The sequence below is a fragment of the Manis javanica genome, chromosome 10 (genome assembly GCF_040802235.1).
Source record: "Manis javanica isolate MJ-LG chromosome 10, MJ_LKY, whole genome shotgun sequence".
NCBI classification, from domain to species: domain Eukaryota; kingdom Metazoa; phylum Chordata; class Mammalia; order Pholidota; family Manidae; genus Manis; species Manis javanica.
This window is the reverse complement of record NC_133165.1, coordinates 7,775,576-7,793,935: the sequence shown is the minus strand read 5'-3', so window position 1 is coordinate 7,793,935 and position 18,360 is coordinate 7,775,576. Positions and strand designations below refer to the sequence as shown.

At 43.5% G+C, this 18,360-nt stretch overlaps 1 protein-coding gene across 1 annotated transcript in view; it reads left to right on the top strand.

Moving 5' to 3' along the window:
* Positions 1-18,360, top strand: part of GRIN2A (glutamate ionotropic receptor NMDA type subunit 2A) — a 349,136-nt gene that overhangs the window by 220,341 nt on the left and 110,435 nt on the right. The window contains exon 5 of the mRNA XM_037020713.2: positions 17,670-17,784. Within this exon, the coding sequence (XP_036876608.2) occupies positions 17,670-17,784 (115 nt within the window). The remainder of the gene's footprint in view (positions 1-17,669; positions 17,785-18,360) is intronic.

Sequence of the window (18,360 nt, the reverse complement as noted above, 5' to 3'; positions counted from 1 at the left end):
AAAAAGGGACCTTGTACATCAAATAGCTCTTACCAAAGGGTGTTCTTGTGAGTGAAGTGTAAATGAGGCGTAGAACAGAGCTCCTTTCCAGGATACAAGACCCAATTTCCAAAATTTGTGAGCACTCTCCCGACTGTATTAGCTGCGTATTGCGGAGCTGCCCAAGCGTTCAATGGGATAACATGTTAAATACTCAGCACTGTGCCTAGTGCATGGTGGACCTGCAATACACCATCATTGCTAACTATTCCTGTATGGAGGTGAAACCTAAAGAAACTTGTTTTAGTTATTTCTTGGACCAGAAATGCAGGATTGTGTAATTCATTGCAATGAATAGCTCCCCATTGTTGCAAAAAAAGATCCCCAAGGTAGGATCTTATTCTGGAAATTCCAGATCCTGTCTAGACCCTGAGTGTGTTTGAATGGGAAGGAGCAGCCATGTCTAATGGAGGAATGGTTGAAGGACCCCGCAGAAAAGACTTCTAAGGGGTGACACGAGAGTCATCTTCAGTTTTAAAGGTTTGTCATCTAAAAATAGGAGTACAATTAGTCTGTTTGTTTACAGTGGGGGATTAGAGCCAGTGGGTTGAAGGTCCAAGGAAATAATTCTGGCTCAGTGGAAGGAAGTCTTGGCCAACTCCCTTGAAGTTGTCAGTGAAAGGGACCCCCAGAAGTGGGGGTACTGCCGCTCAGACATTGGGAACCTCCCTTAAAGGTGGGAAGCTGTCAGAAGGGGTTCTGCAAAGAGTGGTCAAGAGTGGAGGGCAGCAGTTCTGATGCTTTAAACAACCTTAAAACCCTTCTGCGTGGAAACCACTCTGACCCCTGGATTTCTCTGCCTTAAAATCTTCCCATCCATTTTTTGCCAAAAGGCACGGCTATTACTGCCCTTTTGCTGTGGAATCCAATATTATTTGTCCCTTAGCCCAGCCCACTCCACCTTTAATTGTGCCCCTTCATGCCAGTGATAACTAACATTTATTCTCCAGTTGCTGTGTCCCAGGGTCTGCACAGAGTGCCCTATGCTCATTGCTGTTTCAGTAGGGGAGCCCCCATCTGATGAGTATTCTTTCTATTGAGGCATGATTGACATATTACATTATATTAGTTTCGGGTATGCAGTGTAATGATTTGATATTTGTATATATTGGGAAATGGTCATCACAATAAGTCTAGTTAGCATCTGTAGCATCTGTAACCATACATAGTTACAAAATATTTTTTCTTGTGATGAGAATTTGTAAGATTCACTCTCCTAGCCACTTTCAAATATGCAGTACAGTGTTATTAACTGTAGTCCCCATGCTGTGCTTGACACCCCCATAACTTATTTATTTTACAGCTGGAGAGTTGTGCCTTTTGACAACCATTATGCACTCTGCCCAGCTCCCCACCCCCTGCATCTGGCAACTACCAATAATTTACTCTCTGAATCTATGAGTTTAGTTTTATTTTCTTTTTTTCTTTTTCTTTTTTTTTTTTTTAGATTTCACAGGTAAGTGAAATCAGAAGGTGTTTGTCTTTCTCTGTCTGACTTATTTCACTTAGCATAATACCTTAAGGTCCATCCATGTTGTCACAGAGGGAAGGATTTTCTTTTTTATGGCTGAATAGTATTCCACTGTGTGTGTGTGTGTGTGTGTGTGTGTGTGTGTCACATTTTCTTTACACACTCATCTGTAGGTGGATACTTAGTTGTTTCCATTCTTGGCTATTGTGACTAGTGCTGCACTGAACTTGGGCATGCAGAGATCTCTGAGAGACCCTCTCTTCCTGTCCTTTAGCTAAACCCAGAAGTGGGATTGCTGCCCGCATCTCTGTCCTCACCCACGGCACCAGGGTTCCCTTTTCCTCCAGAGCCAACACTTGTCATCTCTTATCTTTTCAATAACAGCCATCCTGACAGGTGTGAGGTGGTATCTTCTTGTGGTTTGAATTTGCATTTCCCTGAGAATTAGTGATGTGGAGCATCTTATCACGTACCTGTTGGCCCTTTGTATGTCTTCTTGGAAAAATCCTCATTCAAGTCCTTTGCCCATTTTTCAATCAGGTGATTTGTCTCTTTGCTATATTGAGTTGTGTGGGTTTCTTCTATTTTTTGGATTTGAAGTCCTTATCTGATTCATGGTTCACAAAGATTTTTCTCCCATTCTGTAGGTTGTCTCTTCATTTTGTTGAATTTTTTTTTTTTTTTTTTTTGGTGCTGAAGCTTTTCAGGTTGATGTAGTCTCTCTTGTTTACCTTTGCTTTTCTTGCTGCTTGTGCTTTAGGATCTAGGCTGACCTTTCTGCCGGAGATGCTGTTGAGATGATTCTGGGGAAGCTTGGATCCGAGAAGCTCTCGGATCCCTGCTAATGCTCCCGTCCCGCTTTAGACGACTGACTCAATCACTGAAGTCAGCACAGTCTCTATTAAGCCATCTGCTTACTTTCCTCATTAATTTTTTAAAAACAGTGTTTCATTTTAGTAAAATATTTATAATATATAATTTAACATTTTAACTATTTTAAACTGTACGGTTCAGTGGCGGTAAGTACATTCACAGTGTCATTCAGCCATCACCCGCTGTCTAGTTCCAGAACTTTTTCATTACCCCCAAACAATTCCTTTCCTAGTTCTACACCCGGAAGGATTAAAAACCAGCATTTAAACAAAAACTTATGCTTGACTCTCCAGCGCAGCACCACTCACAATAAACCAAAAGGTGTGAACAACCCAGATATATCCATCAACATATACATGGGTGAACTTAATATGGTCAATCCGTACAACAGAAAATTATTCAGCCACAAAGGAATGAAATACTGACCCACGCTCAGCAGGCATGAGCCTAGAAAACATGATGCTCAGCAAAAGAAACCAGACAGAAAAGCCACATTTTGTATGATTCCACTTAGATGAAGTATGTTCATTAGTTTTTGTCATAGCTGTAAACCTTCTGTGGTACTTTTCCAATACTTCTTTTTATTTACACTGGTTTACTTTTTGAGAGTTATCAGACCCCACTATAGTTTCTTCCTAAGAAATGGTATCTATAAAATAATGGGTTTGATGACTGGTTCCATTTTTCAAATACAACATTAAAGTAGACAAACCTAATTCTAAAAATAAAGCTACCCACCCACCGTCTAAGTCATCTACCCGTGTCCCGCCTAAAGTACAGAAGTGACGTACTGGAAAACCACCTTTCGGTTCTTTTTGGTAATCAGTTCTTTCTCGAATGTGATCCTCACGTCTCCTTCCTCTGGACTCAGGCTGTCCAGTAGGAGGCTTTTTAAATTAACATTAATTTAAAATTTGACGATGACATTTCAATTCATTAAAATGAAATACATTAATAAACATGAAATAAAATTTAAAATTCAGTTCCTTTAGTCACACGATTCACATTTCAAGGGCTCCATAGTCAAGGTGACACATGGCCGCCGTAGTGGACATCACAAATAATGACGTTTCCATGCTTGGGGAAGGGTCCGTCGGACAGTGTGTCTAGAATGGGCTTCCATTCTTCCTGTTGCGTTAGGGAAGCGCCCGTCTCCAGGTCCTGGGCTCTGTTCAGCCTCCGCAGCAGCCTCACTTCCCACCACTTGTTCCTGGCTGACCGTTCACCACCCCCCCCAGCCCTGAAACTGACCTACTTTTCCAGTGTCACCAGGGAGGGCTTGGCGCCAGAGCCCAGTGTGGGGCCTCCTCTTACGGCTCCGCCAGCCCTGGGCCCACTCCAGGCCGCTCTCTCTGCCTGTCACCCTGTTGATGCAAGGACCTCCTCCCACGTGGCCCTGTCCAGCCTCCCTGAAGGGCCTCGCTCTGCTGGAAACCCGTGTTGCTTTGCGGTTCGAGTGTGAGAAGCCACCCCCTCCTCCGTCCACCTTCTCTCCCGGCACTCTGTCTGTCTGGCTTCCCCTTTCCCCAGCATTTCCTTCTCTTTAACTTCTCTTCCTTTTCTCTTTTCTATTCTTTTTTTCCCTCTTTTTCTTCTTCCTCCTCTCCCCCCCCTATTATTTCCCTGTAGTGGTATAATTAACCCGTAACTATTTGCAAAACAAACAGGAAAGAGGAGCTACATTCTTTCTATCATGTATACAGGGAAAAAAAACCCACAAAAACAAACCCCTACTTGATGTAGTAGGTTTGTCTTTTTGCTCTTTGGGGGTAAATCTCATTTTCTTCCCCGTTAAGAGCGTGTCCTGGCAGTTAAGGAACCAAGGCTGGGACTCTCGGGGCAGGGACTGGAGTCACGGCAGAGCTGAGTCTTCCGGGGGACTCAGTTCCACCCCAGAAATCCATGGGAGGATGTGAAACGTTATTACTGCTGAATTTACACAGGGCTGTCAGGTTTCATTACGAGTCTGGGCAGCATTTAGACTGCTATTTAGGCCAGGCCATATTTAACTCTGTGCTGATGGCTCTGAGGTGTCATCCAGCACCAAGGGGGACATTCTCCACGCTGCTGAGGACTCCGGCTCTGGCCAGATGAAAATCTGCTCCTGTTCATTCAGCAAATGGTCACTGATCAACCGCCATATGCTGCATGCTGTGCACTGGGTGTGGAGGGGTGGCAAAAACTCTGGCATGACCTCTGTTCCCCAGGACTTTGCCCTCCAGCAAAGGAGATGATGTGTGTGTGAAAAATTCTGTAAAGACAAGATGGAACAGGAGGTGCAGAGGAGGTGATGGGGGCTCCAGGGGAGTTCTGAGGAGGGGGTGAAGGCAGGAAGCTCAGTGAGTCTTTTGGGAAGACGTGACCTCTGCTCAGTTTTGGAGGGTCTGAACAGGAGGATACTCAGGGGGAAATAATCTTTGTTTCAGTTGAGACTTTTGTGATTTTAAGGGATAGAAAGCCAATTCTCATTAATTTAGGCAAAAGCAAAACAAAAATGAAAGGATTTATCAGTCCATTCACCCGGGAAGGATGGGGTGTACTTTTTGTCTGGCATATCTAGATCCAGGCTCAAATGAGGTCTTCAGATCTCTCTCTCTCTTTCATATTTCTCTGTTATGGCTCATTCTTTTCACTGCATGAGGTGAGAAAGAGCATCATCTAAAATAGGTATATGATATTAACAGACTTCCATCACTGTATCTCCTTGAGAGAGAGGGGTACCCCCCCCCCCCCGCTGCAACAGACAAATCCCAGGGAAGGACTCTGACTGGATGAGCTTGAGTCATATGCCCACCCCTGAACCAATCACCGTGGTCAGAGGTACCTCTACTGGCCAGGAAGGGTAAGATCTAGTAACCAGAAACAGCAGCTCTCACATACTTTCCCAGTGAAAGAGATTATAGAAACATAAGCCAAGAAGTGGGGAATCACTAGGGCACCATGAGTCGTTTGGGTTTTCTCCAATGTAGGATTCGTAAAGAACTGTTTTAGGATGAAAGGTTAGAAGTAAAATAATTGGCGGAGGAGCATGGCTTTTACTTCTGGACAGTAGGGAGCTATGAGCAGAATTGTACATAATCAGAGCTCAGACGTTAGGAACATTCATCTGGTAGGTTTAATATGTGTGTGAGGGATGACATGCAAGGAATCTGGAGAGCCGATCGAGTGTTATACAGCCCAGGAAGGAGCAAAATGAGTATTGTTTAAGCTATTTTGGTAGTAAATTACAGAAATTAGCTCTGACTAGCTTAGTTCAAACAAAAGGAGGAAACAAAGAAGGAATAATAGAAAATACGCTGCAACTTCATGGAGGTATCTTAAATCACAGTAAAAGTAGAGCAGCCAAGATTTGGAAAGATCAGAAGCGGGAGGCGACATTCGCCGGTGGAGGAAAGTTACTATAACCTAGGTCCAGATTGAGCAATTTCTGGCCTCTCTCTCTCTTACCCATCAAGTTTCAAATTCCTAGGAGAGAGAATCTATTGGGTCTAGCTTGGGACAGGTGCATCCCCTCCTCACCAGATCTACTTATTATGGCTGGGGGAAGAATAGATGTTCATTGTATATAGGGCAGGCCTTTTCCAAAGAGGAGGGCCTGTTATTTGTCAGTAAGCCACCCTATAAGGGCTGCAATCCTGTGTACTGTACTGGCAGAGAAGGAAGCTCAGATTTCTGCTAGGGGAAAGGAGTGTGGATATTCTTAAGTTTGAATTCAGAACAGAGTCCAAATAATTGGTCGGTAGATGTGTGTTATTTCATTTAAAGTATTACTTCTAAATGGATCTGAATGACTCTAGCTAAGATTTTTCACTCCTTTCTCTAATCTTTCACCTGGCCCATTTCACTCACTGAGATTACCTGCCCTGTCCTGGAAAGCAGGAGCGGGTCTCCTGCTTCCTGAGAACTCAGCTTGTTGTTTGCTCTGTAAAAACCAAGTAGAAATAGAGTAATGGAACACTAACCAGTGTTCTGATAGGTTGGGTCCCCTGCTAACATTCCTCCAGTGTCAGGGATTGTAGTTGTAAACAAATTACCGTTTATCATAATTATTTATAGTACTGTAATTGTTTCCTGGTAATAATTATTTGTTTTCCCTGAAAGTCAAAATGATTCTGGGCAAAGGACCTAAAGTTTTTTACTTACTATCTTATTTACTGCATTTTTTTGGCATATAGTAGGTACTCAATTAATTATTTGTTTGAATTGCTGTGTTTGCTAAGAAATGGATTTGAAGCATTTAATTAGACGTGCTTTTGAGGTCTTGCTTAATGGACCAGACTCTTAATTTACAATCCATAATTTATGGTCCTGGTTTGAACACTGAATGTTCCCAGGAAACCCATCAGTTCCTGGAATGCTGGGATTGTTCACACTACTTAACAGATGCCAATCAAGAAATGTATTTATTATAGGCCCTTATCCAACTCTTATTATTGCCACCATGAAACTTCTCAATTATGCTGTGTGTTTGATATGCGACGAGTGTTTGTATCCTCCCAAAATTCATATATTGAAACTTTAATTCCCAGTGTGAAGGTATCTGGGGGTGGGGTCTTGGGAGGTAATGAGGGTTAGATGAAGTCATGGAGGTGGGCTCTCATGATGCGATTAGTGCCCTGATAAGAAGAGATCTGACTTTCTGCTGTGTGAGGCCATGGTGAGAACAGCAGCCATCTGGAAGCCAGCAAGCAGGCCCCTACTAGACGTCAAATCTGCCAGGGCTTCATCTGGTCCTTCCAGCCTGCAGAACTGTGGAAAACAAATGTTTGCTGCGTGAGCAGTCACAAACACCCAGCCTGTGGTAGTTCTTTACAGCAGCCTAGGCAGACTAAGGCAGCAGGGTTACCTGCACTGGCAGCAGTGAGCCGAGTCTTGGAGGGCTTGTGTGATTGGCTGAAGATGACCTCTCGCACTGATGAGGACGGTCTGCTTTACTCAGTCCACTGATGCAGATGCTCATCTCTTCCAGAGACACCCTCACTGACACACCCAGAAACAACGTTTTACCAGCTCTCTGGGCATGTCTTAGCCCAGCCACATAAAATGAACCATCACAAGGGTCTTCAGAAAGAGGTGCCTTTAAAAAATTCACTCTACGTGGTTTTTATTTATTTATACACATAAATAAGGAATGCAATCTTCAGAGAGGAGCTTGCCCCATGAAAAACAGAATTAAAGAGTTGGGAGAGGAAGTATCTGATTTGGAGCAATCAGGTAGGCCTTTCCGGGGCAGGTGTCAGTTGGAGAGATCTTGAAGGGTAGCCAATAAACATGATGTAGGGGATGGAAAAGGAATTATAGCTACAAAAAGCAGTGTGGACACAGACCTGTGGCCTGGCTCAGCATCGCCACTCAGTCCTGGGTTTGGTGTTAAGTCAGGGAAAGCGTGGTCCCGAGGTGAAGATGAATGCACTGCTTTTCGAATCAAGTCCATGAATGTTGGGCACGCTGTGCCCGACAGCATGGTGCTAGGTAAACACGAATGACAGAAGCCAAGTCCTGGCCTGTGCTTCTGGTGAGAACAAATGTGTGAATGTGAAATCCTTGGAGAACAGTAGGATTTATTCTCAGGGCTATAAAATGAGGTATGGATCCATGAACAAGAAAAGGAAAGACGGTCAAGAAAGGCCCCATGGGAGAAATGAATTCAGCCTTGTCCCCCACCCCAAAGTATTGGGTTTACATAGAAGATAATGAGAAGGAAGGCATTCTGAGGAAAAGGAGCAGCATATTCTGTGATCTGGCAGCAGGACCGAATATATTGCACATTGGAGGGAAATCAGCAGATGGGATTAAATATTGCAGAACTGTATTATACTTGATACCATGCCCACGTTTTTCAGAGGTTAATTGCGGTGCAGAGAGGCTAAATGGGAGCCAGTGCAGCACGATTCAAATGCAGTGGAGTCCATTTTTGTTCAGATAGTTACTCTACCACTTAAACCAGCTAGGATTAATTTTGTGTTCAGGTGGCAGAAAGCCCAAAACCTAAAAGTGGCTTAAACAAGATAGGCATTGTATTCTCTCTCCTGTAAAAGAAGTTCAAAGGTAGTCCAAGGCTTGTGTGGTGTTCCATGGTGTCAGGGATCCAGGCTCCTGCTGCCTTGTGCTTCTGCCACCTTTAGCCGGCTGTGAGGCTTCCACTTCACAGTCCACGCTGGCTGCTGGTGCTCCAGCCATCATGTCTGCATTGCAGCTGTCAAGAAGGAGGAAGGAGCACAGGGCTCATTCCCTCTCTATAAGATACTTCCTCTAAGTTATACATATCATATCTTTTCTCTTCCTACTGGTGAGAACATAATCATATGGCCATACCAAGCTGCAAGGAGGCTGTGCAATGTAAATTTTATTATAGGAGACTACATGCCCAGCTACAAATGAGGGTTTCTATTACTAAGGCAGAAAAAGAGAGAGAATGTTGATCAGCAACCAGAAATGTCTGACACCCAATGTCGTAAAATCCTCTGGTCCTTGTAAAATGAGAAAATCCACAGTTAGTTCTTAGGGTGAAAATTCAGGCAATATATGGAAAGCATCTGGCACACCATTTAGCACACATTAGGTGCTAAGTACATTTTAGTCCTTTTCTTCATATGGTTGCTATTATATATCCAGGGAGGTGAGACACAAGATCCTAGGCCTCCTGATTTTGAGACCAGGGTTCTGTCCATGCAGCGTGCAGGGACAAAAAGTTTCTGAATAGTTTTTCAGGCTTGTTTGCTTAACTGACTAGTATAAGCAGTAGAATGCTTTTTTTACAATAGTCATTGATAAGGTGGTACAATGTACTCCAGATTCAGGCAGAGGGGGGAATCTCATGGGCTCCTTGTCCCCCCAGCTTTCCTCTTCTTCCTTTGTCACCTCATCAGATCCCCAGGGAGCCACGAACACAGGTGGGCCCCTACTGGACACATAGGAAGTAGGGCTTGTGAGAGGGCCCAAGGGTCTGATGGACAACTGAGATTTTTCACTCTCTCCCTAAACGTGGAACATTCCAGGATCCAGGAGCGGGTGTGCAGCCGGGAACAAAATAGACAAATCCCCTGTTCTCGTGGGGCCTGCATTCTGGGATGGAGAGATCCACAAATTCTTGGATCACATTGCATCTTGAATTGATCCACATCATTTCATTCTACACTATTCGGGGTTGGGGCTTAGGGGGGGGGTGGGAAGCGAGGAGGCAACGCCCAAGTACATCCGCCTGAATCTGTTTGAAATCCGAATAATTTGGCAGCATAGACACAGGCGACCGAGGGAGCTCATTGAGGCTGCTTGTCATGTTCCCTACTTTCCTCGGTTCTCTCAGAATAGTTGCTCAGTACATAGGATGGACCTCTTTCCTCTGTACCAGCCTGTTCCGAGTGGCCAGGTGACGCAGAGCCACTAGATTTTAATGGTGATATATTTGGTGCTGCTTTCAGAGTGTTACGAAACACTGTCTGCAATTTCAAGAATTCCCAGATCCCGCACCAGGGTCTGAGAGAACCACGAATAAGGAACAAGGGCAGAATGGGGTCCTAAGGACCGCCTCATAAGGGACCCTCAGATCTCCAGGAACTCCTGGCAAAGCATAATGAGGACAGGAACCTTAGATCTTACTCCGTAAGTCCTGCTCCCAGTGTAGACATTTGGCCGATGGCTCAGGTGTGCTCTCCGGCATCGGGGGTGGGTGGAATGGTCATATTGACAGAGAAAGCTTGGCTATTACTTACTGAACTACAAGTTTTAGACTTAGAGGCTGTAGTACAAATGACAGCATGTGGGGCACGTCCCTCAAAAGTCAGCTTCAGCTCAGGTGAGCTCGCCGTGGAGACCTGGGAAGCCCAGGAGCCATGAAGGGCAGGCCAGCAGCCAGCCCCCTGACTCTGCTCCATAGCCTGTGGGCTCTGCGGAACCAGTTTAGCATCTCTTTTTTTGAGGGAGGGGCCTGAAGGGCACATTACCTCCTTTGGGGAACTGGGATTTTCAAGCTAAACAATCTAGCATCTAAAACAAAAGCCCTTTAATCTCAAATTTGGGGAAGAGAAAATTATGTAAAACCATGACAACTACCTGCCTCCTTCTGCTACCGTCATTTATTATATACCAGACACTCTGTTGGCCACATTACACACGTTATCTCAGGAAATCTCATCTACTGTAGTCCCCATAGTTACACAGGCGTGGCTGTCAGAACCCCCAGGTTTGCAGAAGGGGAAGCAGATGCGCTGAGAATGTAGGCTGCTCCCCTGTGATTGAAAGCCGCAGAGTGGCATTGTCACCCCAGCTCTCTGCTGCCGAAACAGAAAGCGTTGTTTGCACACTTTCCTCCTGAAGTCGTTTGCACACGAAATGAGCACCAAATGAACCAGATCCTGGGGCCCTGTGTCCGCTCAACAAAAGGTTGTAAGCTTTTCTTGCAAAGCACACACTCCTCTAGGCGTCTTAGAATCACAGTGATCAAAACAGAGGAAGATCCCAGCCTTCGTGGAGCTTATCGTCTCCTGCTCTAATTTTTTAAAAATACGGTATTGCTCAGCCAGGACAACAATTTGTTTTTTAATTCTCCACAGCAGAATTTGAGTTGAAAGAGTAAATACTCCTCAGTTGTTGTCTTCTTTTTTCTTTTTGGTTATGCCCTAGTTTTTGAGCCCGTTTTGGATGTTGCTGGCCTCGAATGTGCAGATAAGTGTGTTGGACGTACTGCATTCCTGGCCTGACCCTTAAGTCTCAGCTCTGGGGTCCTGCGCCTGGTAATTGTTCAGGGGACATGGGAAACCACCAAAGAGTGCATGAAACTGAACACCAGGGAAGAGGAAAGTGCACTCATTGAGGGACTTGTTGAAAAGAAATGGGTACTTAGGTGTGTCCAGGGTGGGGGTGGTGCAGGGTGGGAATTGAAAGCTGGTAAAAGCACCACAAGTTTGCTCTAAAGAAAGAAGAGGATTCGTGCCCATAATGGAATGATTAATGAAGCCAAGGATGCTAAGATAAACAGCAAAGCCCGAAAGACCAAAAAACATTTTTAAAAAAAATGAAGGGCATCTTAAGAACTGAAAAGAGGTTAAAGAAAACAGTGATTCAGGTTTCAGAAACATGTAAATTAAATGACAGATGAAAAACTCGATGACACCCAAAACCATTGGAAGAGGCACTTAGGAGATAGTGCGATTTGGGAAAAGGCCTGGGTAATGTGGGAAATGACAAAGCAGATGGAAAATTAACCAAAAAGTGAGAAACACTAACTGGGTTACAGTGGCATTTAGGAAACAGTAAGAGAATTAAAGTCTGAAGGGAAAGAGTGAATAATAAGTATGTCTAGAGAACGCTTCAAATAATCACATTTTGGGAGTTAAAGGAGATTTAGGGCTGTAAGGCAAAAGAGAAACTAGAAATCTGGAGAAATGAGACATAAAGAAGCTGATGCAGCCTGTGTGGAGTTGCTCTTGACATGAGGACAGAGGGACCCCTGAACTGATACACTGAATGGTATTAAAAAGACCAGGTTACCTTTGGGATGGGGTGTTAGAAAATATGACAGGGTGGACAAATAATAGAAAAAGCATAGGAAATTTATATCAGTGTTAACTATTTATTAGGCAACAGCTGTATACCAGATACTGGGTTGGGGGTTTCAGGTGTGCTCTGGCGGACCCCACCCCCAAACCTGGGAGTTAGCTTATCTGTTAGGTCAAACCACCTGAAGCTGTCCTGGCCATTTCATGTGGTTTAACCTGATCCATTTTTACAAATAAGGAAAGGAGGGCTCACAGAATTGTAAACCCACTGGTCAAGATGACACAGCTGGGGAGCAGCCGAGCCAGGCTGTGATCCTGGCTCTGTCATCCACGACGTAGAAAGAGCCATTCTTTCTTCCATGCATTCTTTCTCCAGTGCTTTCTGCCTGCGTTTATTCAGCACCAGCTGTGTGCCAGATGTTCTGTTTGACACTGGAGATATAATACTAAGCAAAGGTCCCCCTACCTTCATGATGCTTCCTGTTAATTGGGAGAAAAAAAAAAAGCAGCAAACACCATAGACGGTCTAGAACGGCTACCCAGTAGAAATACAATGCATGCATTCTTAAAAATTCTGGCAGCACCTTAAGGAAGTAAAAAGAAGTCGATGAAATTAAATTGAATGATGTATTTTATTTCACCCAGCATGCTAAAATATGTCAACATGAAATTCATATAAAATTATTCATGAGATCCTTTGCACTGTTTTATTGCACAAAGTCTTCCACATCCAGTGTGTATTATGCCCTGTGGCACACCTCCCTTCAGACTTACACGCATCTCAAGTGCTAGTAGCCATCTGTAGTTGGTGGCTACAATACTAGACAGCTCAGGTCTAGAGAGAATGTGACAGTTCTGGCCTATTTTTTTGCAGTCACATGGCCTGCCTGTTTTGCAGTGTTATTTCTGATCCATGTGCATCAGCCATTCGTAGGGCATAAAATGCAAGCAGTCAAGAAGTTTTTCCAACTTCAGCTTTATACAACTAAGACTATAGATACCAAAGGAAACTTGTATGTATGTATGTCACATAATTTACATATTTTCTGGCTTAGTGTTGTGTATGCCACTGAAAATAAACAACCGCTTAGCACTTTATCATCAATGGAAGATAATGACAGAAGTAGACTTTCTGCAAACTATTTGAGCTTCCCACCTACATTTTGCCAGCATGCTTTCCTATATTTATTACTCCTGATGGAAGTATTGAAGATGTAATTTGAAGCTTAGCAGCAGCCAAAATTTCTGATATTTTATCTGGCCACTGAAAGTTTATAATCAATTTTTGAGAGAGAAACAAAACAGTGATAAGATTTTACTGTTTAATACAAATGCCCAGCAGGTATTGATAGGGACCAAGCAACGGGGTATTTCCCTAGGTAAAGGATTTTGCTCTGGAGTAAGCTTAAATGGGTAAAAAGCTCGAGGATATATGGATTTTCCTTCCTAGAAATTGAATGGGGGAATTGAAGGTAATAGGTACTTGCTCCCTGCCAACTTTGTAATGAAATTACTGTTCAGCAAAAACTTCTGTTAGAGTTTTGTTTTGTTTTTCCCCTCCCAAAAGACTGAAGACACTTAATTGAAAAAAAGAGAAACACTCACTGGTTTGGCATATTGAATCTTAAAGGAACATGAAAAAATCTGGACCGCAAAAATTTCCATATATTTGTTCCCACATAATCTGAAGAAGAATGATGCTTCTATATGATCAGCCTGCTAATTCCATCTGACTTCACTGCAAAATGGGAAGAAAGGGAATGGGTGGAGGAAACAGAGATGGGAAATTAAAGGAGATTTAAATAAATTCAACTGGCAAATCAATAAGAGACCTGGATACTCAGCAGTACATACTAACTGCTCACCTAAAATGGTGATGTGATGATCCCCTCACACAACGGAACCCTGTGAATGCCTCTGCCGAGGACATGTGACTATGTCAAAAATCAAAACATTTGTTCTCTGATCTTCCTTCTACAAACAGATAACAAACCGGGTATTTCTAAACCTTCTGGTAATTTTCCTTTTTACCCACATTCAGGCCATTAGGGAGATCCAGCCTAAACACTGTTCATCCCAAAGTGTTGGATAATCAAAACCTAGCTTGTTAACTCATTGCATTCAGTTTTTCAAAAAAGAAACTCATTGAATTGGCTGGCCTACCTCTGAGTTTTGGGCAGCAGATAGACAATAACTTGGTAACTGGTTTTGCGCCAGCCCGGGTAAAGTCCTCTGGTGGTCTTTGTCTGCAATTTTTATGTTGAAATTCTATGAACAGTGTTCCAGCATGACATTTTGTGGTTCCGTGCATCTCCATTTTGGCCATTCACCTGGCCAACCCTTGCTGTTCCTTCCTGCAGCAACCCAAATATCTTCCACTTTGTTTCCCTATTCCAGCCCTGCCTCTATAATAGATTGGCCACTCTATTCCTTACGCTCTTCACCAATCTACTTAATACATATCTCTAAATTTACACTTAACTGTTGTTTATTGCAGAGATATTTTTGTATAATTTTCTTAGCACAGTTTTTGGCACAGGTCATGACATATAGTAGGTATTCAAATATGTCTTGGATGGAGGGATGGATGAACTGACGGATGGATGGATGATGGATGGATGGATGGATGGATGGATGGATGGATGGATGGATGGATGGATGGATGGGTGGATGAACACGTTGTTGGATGGATGTACAGATGGATGGATGGATGGCACATCTAGCAAGGGCCAACATCCTCAACCACCAAACATGAACTCCACCCCTACAATGCAATAAGACTAAAAATAACCATAGAGAACAAAACCAAAAAGTCAACTTCAAAATCATGCATAGCTTAATTTAGGCCCCAATTAATTACCTTGAATGCTGGTTGATTTTGAGGAATTTGACCCAAATTGAATCCTCCTCTAAACTCCAGTCCATTGCAAATGTCTTCTCCATAGTTTTAATAAAGGAATGTTAAGTAGAGCCCTCATTAGATGTCCTTTCTGGACCATATCCATTTAGCTCACATAACACCAGCCAGGAAGCATCAAAGGAAAGAGGGAACAGAAAAAAAGCAAAACAAAACCATTCCAGTTGTTTAAATTATGAATGGTTTTAGCCATAAACGAAAATGTTGGAAGTTGGTCTACGGGCAGCAAATCCGAGTGCTCAAAACCTTACTTAAAACCTTTCATGGATCTCCGTGGCCTTGTCAACAACATAACAACCCTTTAGGGTGTCATTCAAAGACCCTTAGAATCTGGCTTCAGGGATTCTTTCTGGAAAATTCCACTGCCCCTCAGCCTTACTAAGCTATTTCCTTCTTCCTCCAGGGTGTTACTCCCCTTGCTGATTATTCTTTACTTAAGATGATGCCTCTTCTCAGAATTCTTTTGTCCCACATCTCTTCAAACCCTTCCCTCTCCCAAGATTCCCCAGGAAGCCCTCCCCAAATGCCTTAAGTTGAAGGAGGGGCCCTTCCTGGGCATTCTAACAACTGCTCACTCTCAGAGCTTTTCTGCGCACCAGTGGCCTTCTCCGTGCTTGTCATATGAATGTGTATATGTCACCAGATCATAAGAATGTAGGTCAGAGGACAGACAGGCACTGTGTTCTCCATTTCTGCATCTACAGGACTCACCATAAGCCCTGACACATAATAGACAGTCAGTAAATAGTTGTTGAATCAATCAAATCTCCTGCTAGGAAATGATCAGAAAGGCCTCAAACGTGCCAAACAGTGAGTATGCTTTGCTTCGTCTACAATTGCAGTGTTTCATTTTTCTGTTTTTTAACAAATGGTATTTGCAGAAAATTTGGAAATGCCAAGTACACAAAAGAAAATAAAAAGTACTTGTAATCCTTCCATGCATAGACAAGCCATAGTTTTATCCTCTTTTCTGTGTGTTTTAGCATTAAATAGCATTTTCTCCTTGCCATTAACTTGTCTTCAAACACATGATTTAAAAGAACCCAAATAGTCCATTGACTGGATCCACAGTACTTGTTCTTTGCCTTTTGCCCATTTCTTCACCTTGTCCTGGAGGCCTGATTCTCCCTCTCTGCACAACGCGGGCAGATCACCTGCACTGTGGAGGCCCAGGGGTGGACATGTGACTATTTAGGCCAGTTTCCCTTTTTGAAAATTTTTTGTTAGTCCTTCTCCTTAATATTTCGCTTCTTTAGCTGCTTGGAATATAAGAATATAAAGCAAGAATATAAAGATATATATATATATGAAGCAGGACAATTATATAAAGATATATATATAAAGCAAAAAAAAATGCTGTAACTTCTGAGATGCTGTCTTTCTGGAGAAGTCTCTGAATGCTTCAACCTACCATACTCTATTTATTGAGCATCTGCTAAGTGGTGTGTTTTCTTGGAAGTTTTAGCAACATCATATTTTTCTCAAACTGCAAGGTGGGGGCCTCTGGGGGATGCGTTCTTCCTTGCTTCACCCTCTGAGCGCCATCTGACTACAAGGCAAGGTGGCTTTGAAAAGTGGTGGAGATAAGAATTTTATGAGACAGACACATGTCACCAGTGAAGAACACACCTAGGCCAAAAGGTGACTGTGGTTATTGAAGGAGATACTGAGCAGTCGGCCTTGGTGCCTTTCTCCCGCCAACCCTCCCATCTGACCCATCACTGAATACCTGCTTAATATTTCTCTACTTGGTCCTCTTTATTGCTGCTGCTGTTCCTCCTCCTCTTTTGGGGCCACAACAGGGCCACAGACAATGTCATGTTTCCTGTAGCTAATAGAGTCCTGTAGCCAGCCCTCGTACCCACTCTGACCTCCCTCCAACTCATTCTCTACGCAGCCTTCAAGTCATATTATACAAAAAAAAGCCTGATTACATCCCCTCCTTGGTTAAAACCGTCAGTGCCTTCCTATTGTTGTAAAACAAAGACGGAACTCTTTAACATGTCCTGAAAAGCTTGGCACCGTCTGCCCTGTTTGCCTTCTCAAGTCACACTACATCCCACATTGTCCTGTCTCTCTCTGCTTCTGCCTCACTGCTTTGCAGTCAGTCCCTCATGTGTATTACCACAGGGCCTTTGCACCAGCTGTCCCCTTTGCCTGGAACATGCTTATGGCTTTTCCTAACTAGCTAATGCTGATTCATCCTTTAAATTAAGCAGCATTTCCTTATAGAAGCCTTGCCTGACTGCTGTTTCACCTTCACATAATATACACACCCCTCTGTTGTAGCAGTTGTCATAGATCTGTGATTCATCCATTCATGCCCATCCTCTCCTTTAGACTGTAAGCTACATGAGACGAAGGATCATGCCCATTTCCTTATTTAAGCCCATCCAACCATCTAAGGCCTGGCATGTGGCAAATGTTTAATAAATGTTAGTCGAATGAATAGTGAATGGGTGAGATACCATTTATTTGAAGTTGGATACTATATGGTTTATGAGCAAGCAGTTTCTGTTAGGGAAGATTGCTAAAACATAACAGGCGTGCTTTAAGATCCTGCTGTGAGAAGATGATCCGACCAAAGGACTGTGGGGCTAGCAGGACAATTGGTTCCATCTCATGTGCTAATTACAGTCAATTATGCCTCTGCAGGACTGGGGATTCTGAGAGAGAGTGAGGATCCCGGATGCACCTGATCATTAGTAGTGCCCACGTGGGGTCTCACACTCCCACAGATAGAGTCCTCTTATGACACCTGACGTGACAAGTTTACACTTTTTTGGTGTTAACTGATGGTGACATTCACTCATTTAGTTGAGACCTTTTTAATTCTTCCCTAAAATATGTCTTTCTCTCCTCCTCTCTATAGATTTATGGTCAATGTGACATGGGATGGCAAAGACTTGTCCTTCACCGAGGAAGGCTACCAGGTGCACCCCCGGCTGGTGGTGATCGTGCTCAACAAGGACCGAGAATGGGAGAAGGTGAGCATATCCCTCTGCAAGCTGAGTGCAGGGGAGGCAAGGAAGCCTGGGCGGCAAGCAGGCTTTTCCCATGAGCTGCTCCAGATCCCATCCCATGGCCAAGGGCACACCTTTCTTGGAATAAGGCAGACCAAATCTTGTAAGGTGCAATTGGAGCTCTCTGCCTGGGTGACTGTGTACTGCTCTCTATGTCAGGCTTTCAGATCTCAGGAGGAAGGGCCCTAAGGACTTAGGATCATTTAAAGACAGTGAAGCTTGGTTCACAGCCTTGCAGTAGCTAATGGTTATTCTAAACAGTGATTATATCAGTTTGCCTAAACCTCATCACGGTGGACCGAGTGCACTGACGTATTTTGCCACATGGATAAACCCCCTGTATTTTCATCTACCTAGTCTTTTTACTTTAAATCACCTAATTTCCCAAACTTAAGTCTCTTAAATTGTATATTGGGGAGGGAGGGTTATTTTTCTTGTAAAGCACGCTTTCAGATACCTACATAATTAACTACTACAAAATATTTCTTAAAAATCTGTGCAGGAAAATATCATCTCATACCACAGAGGCCATGTCCTGAG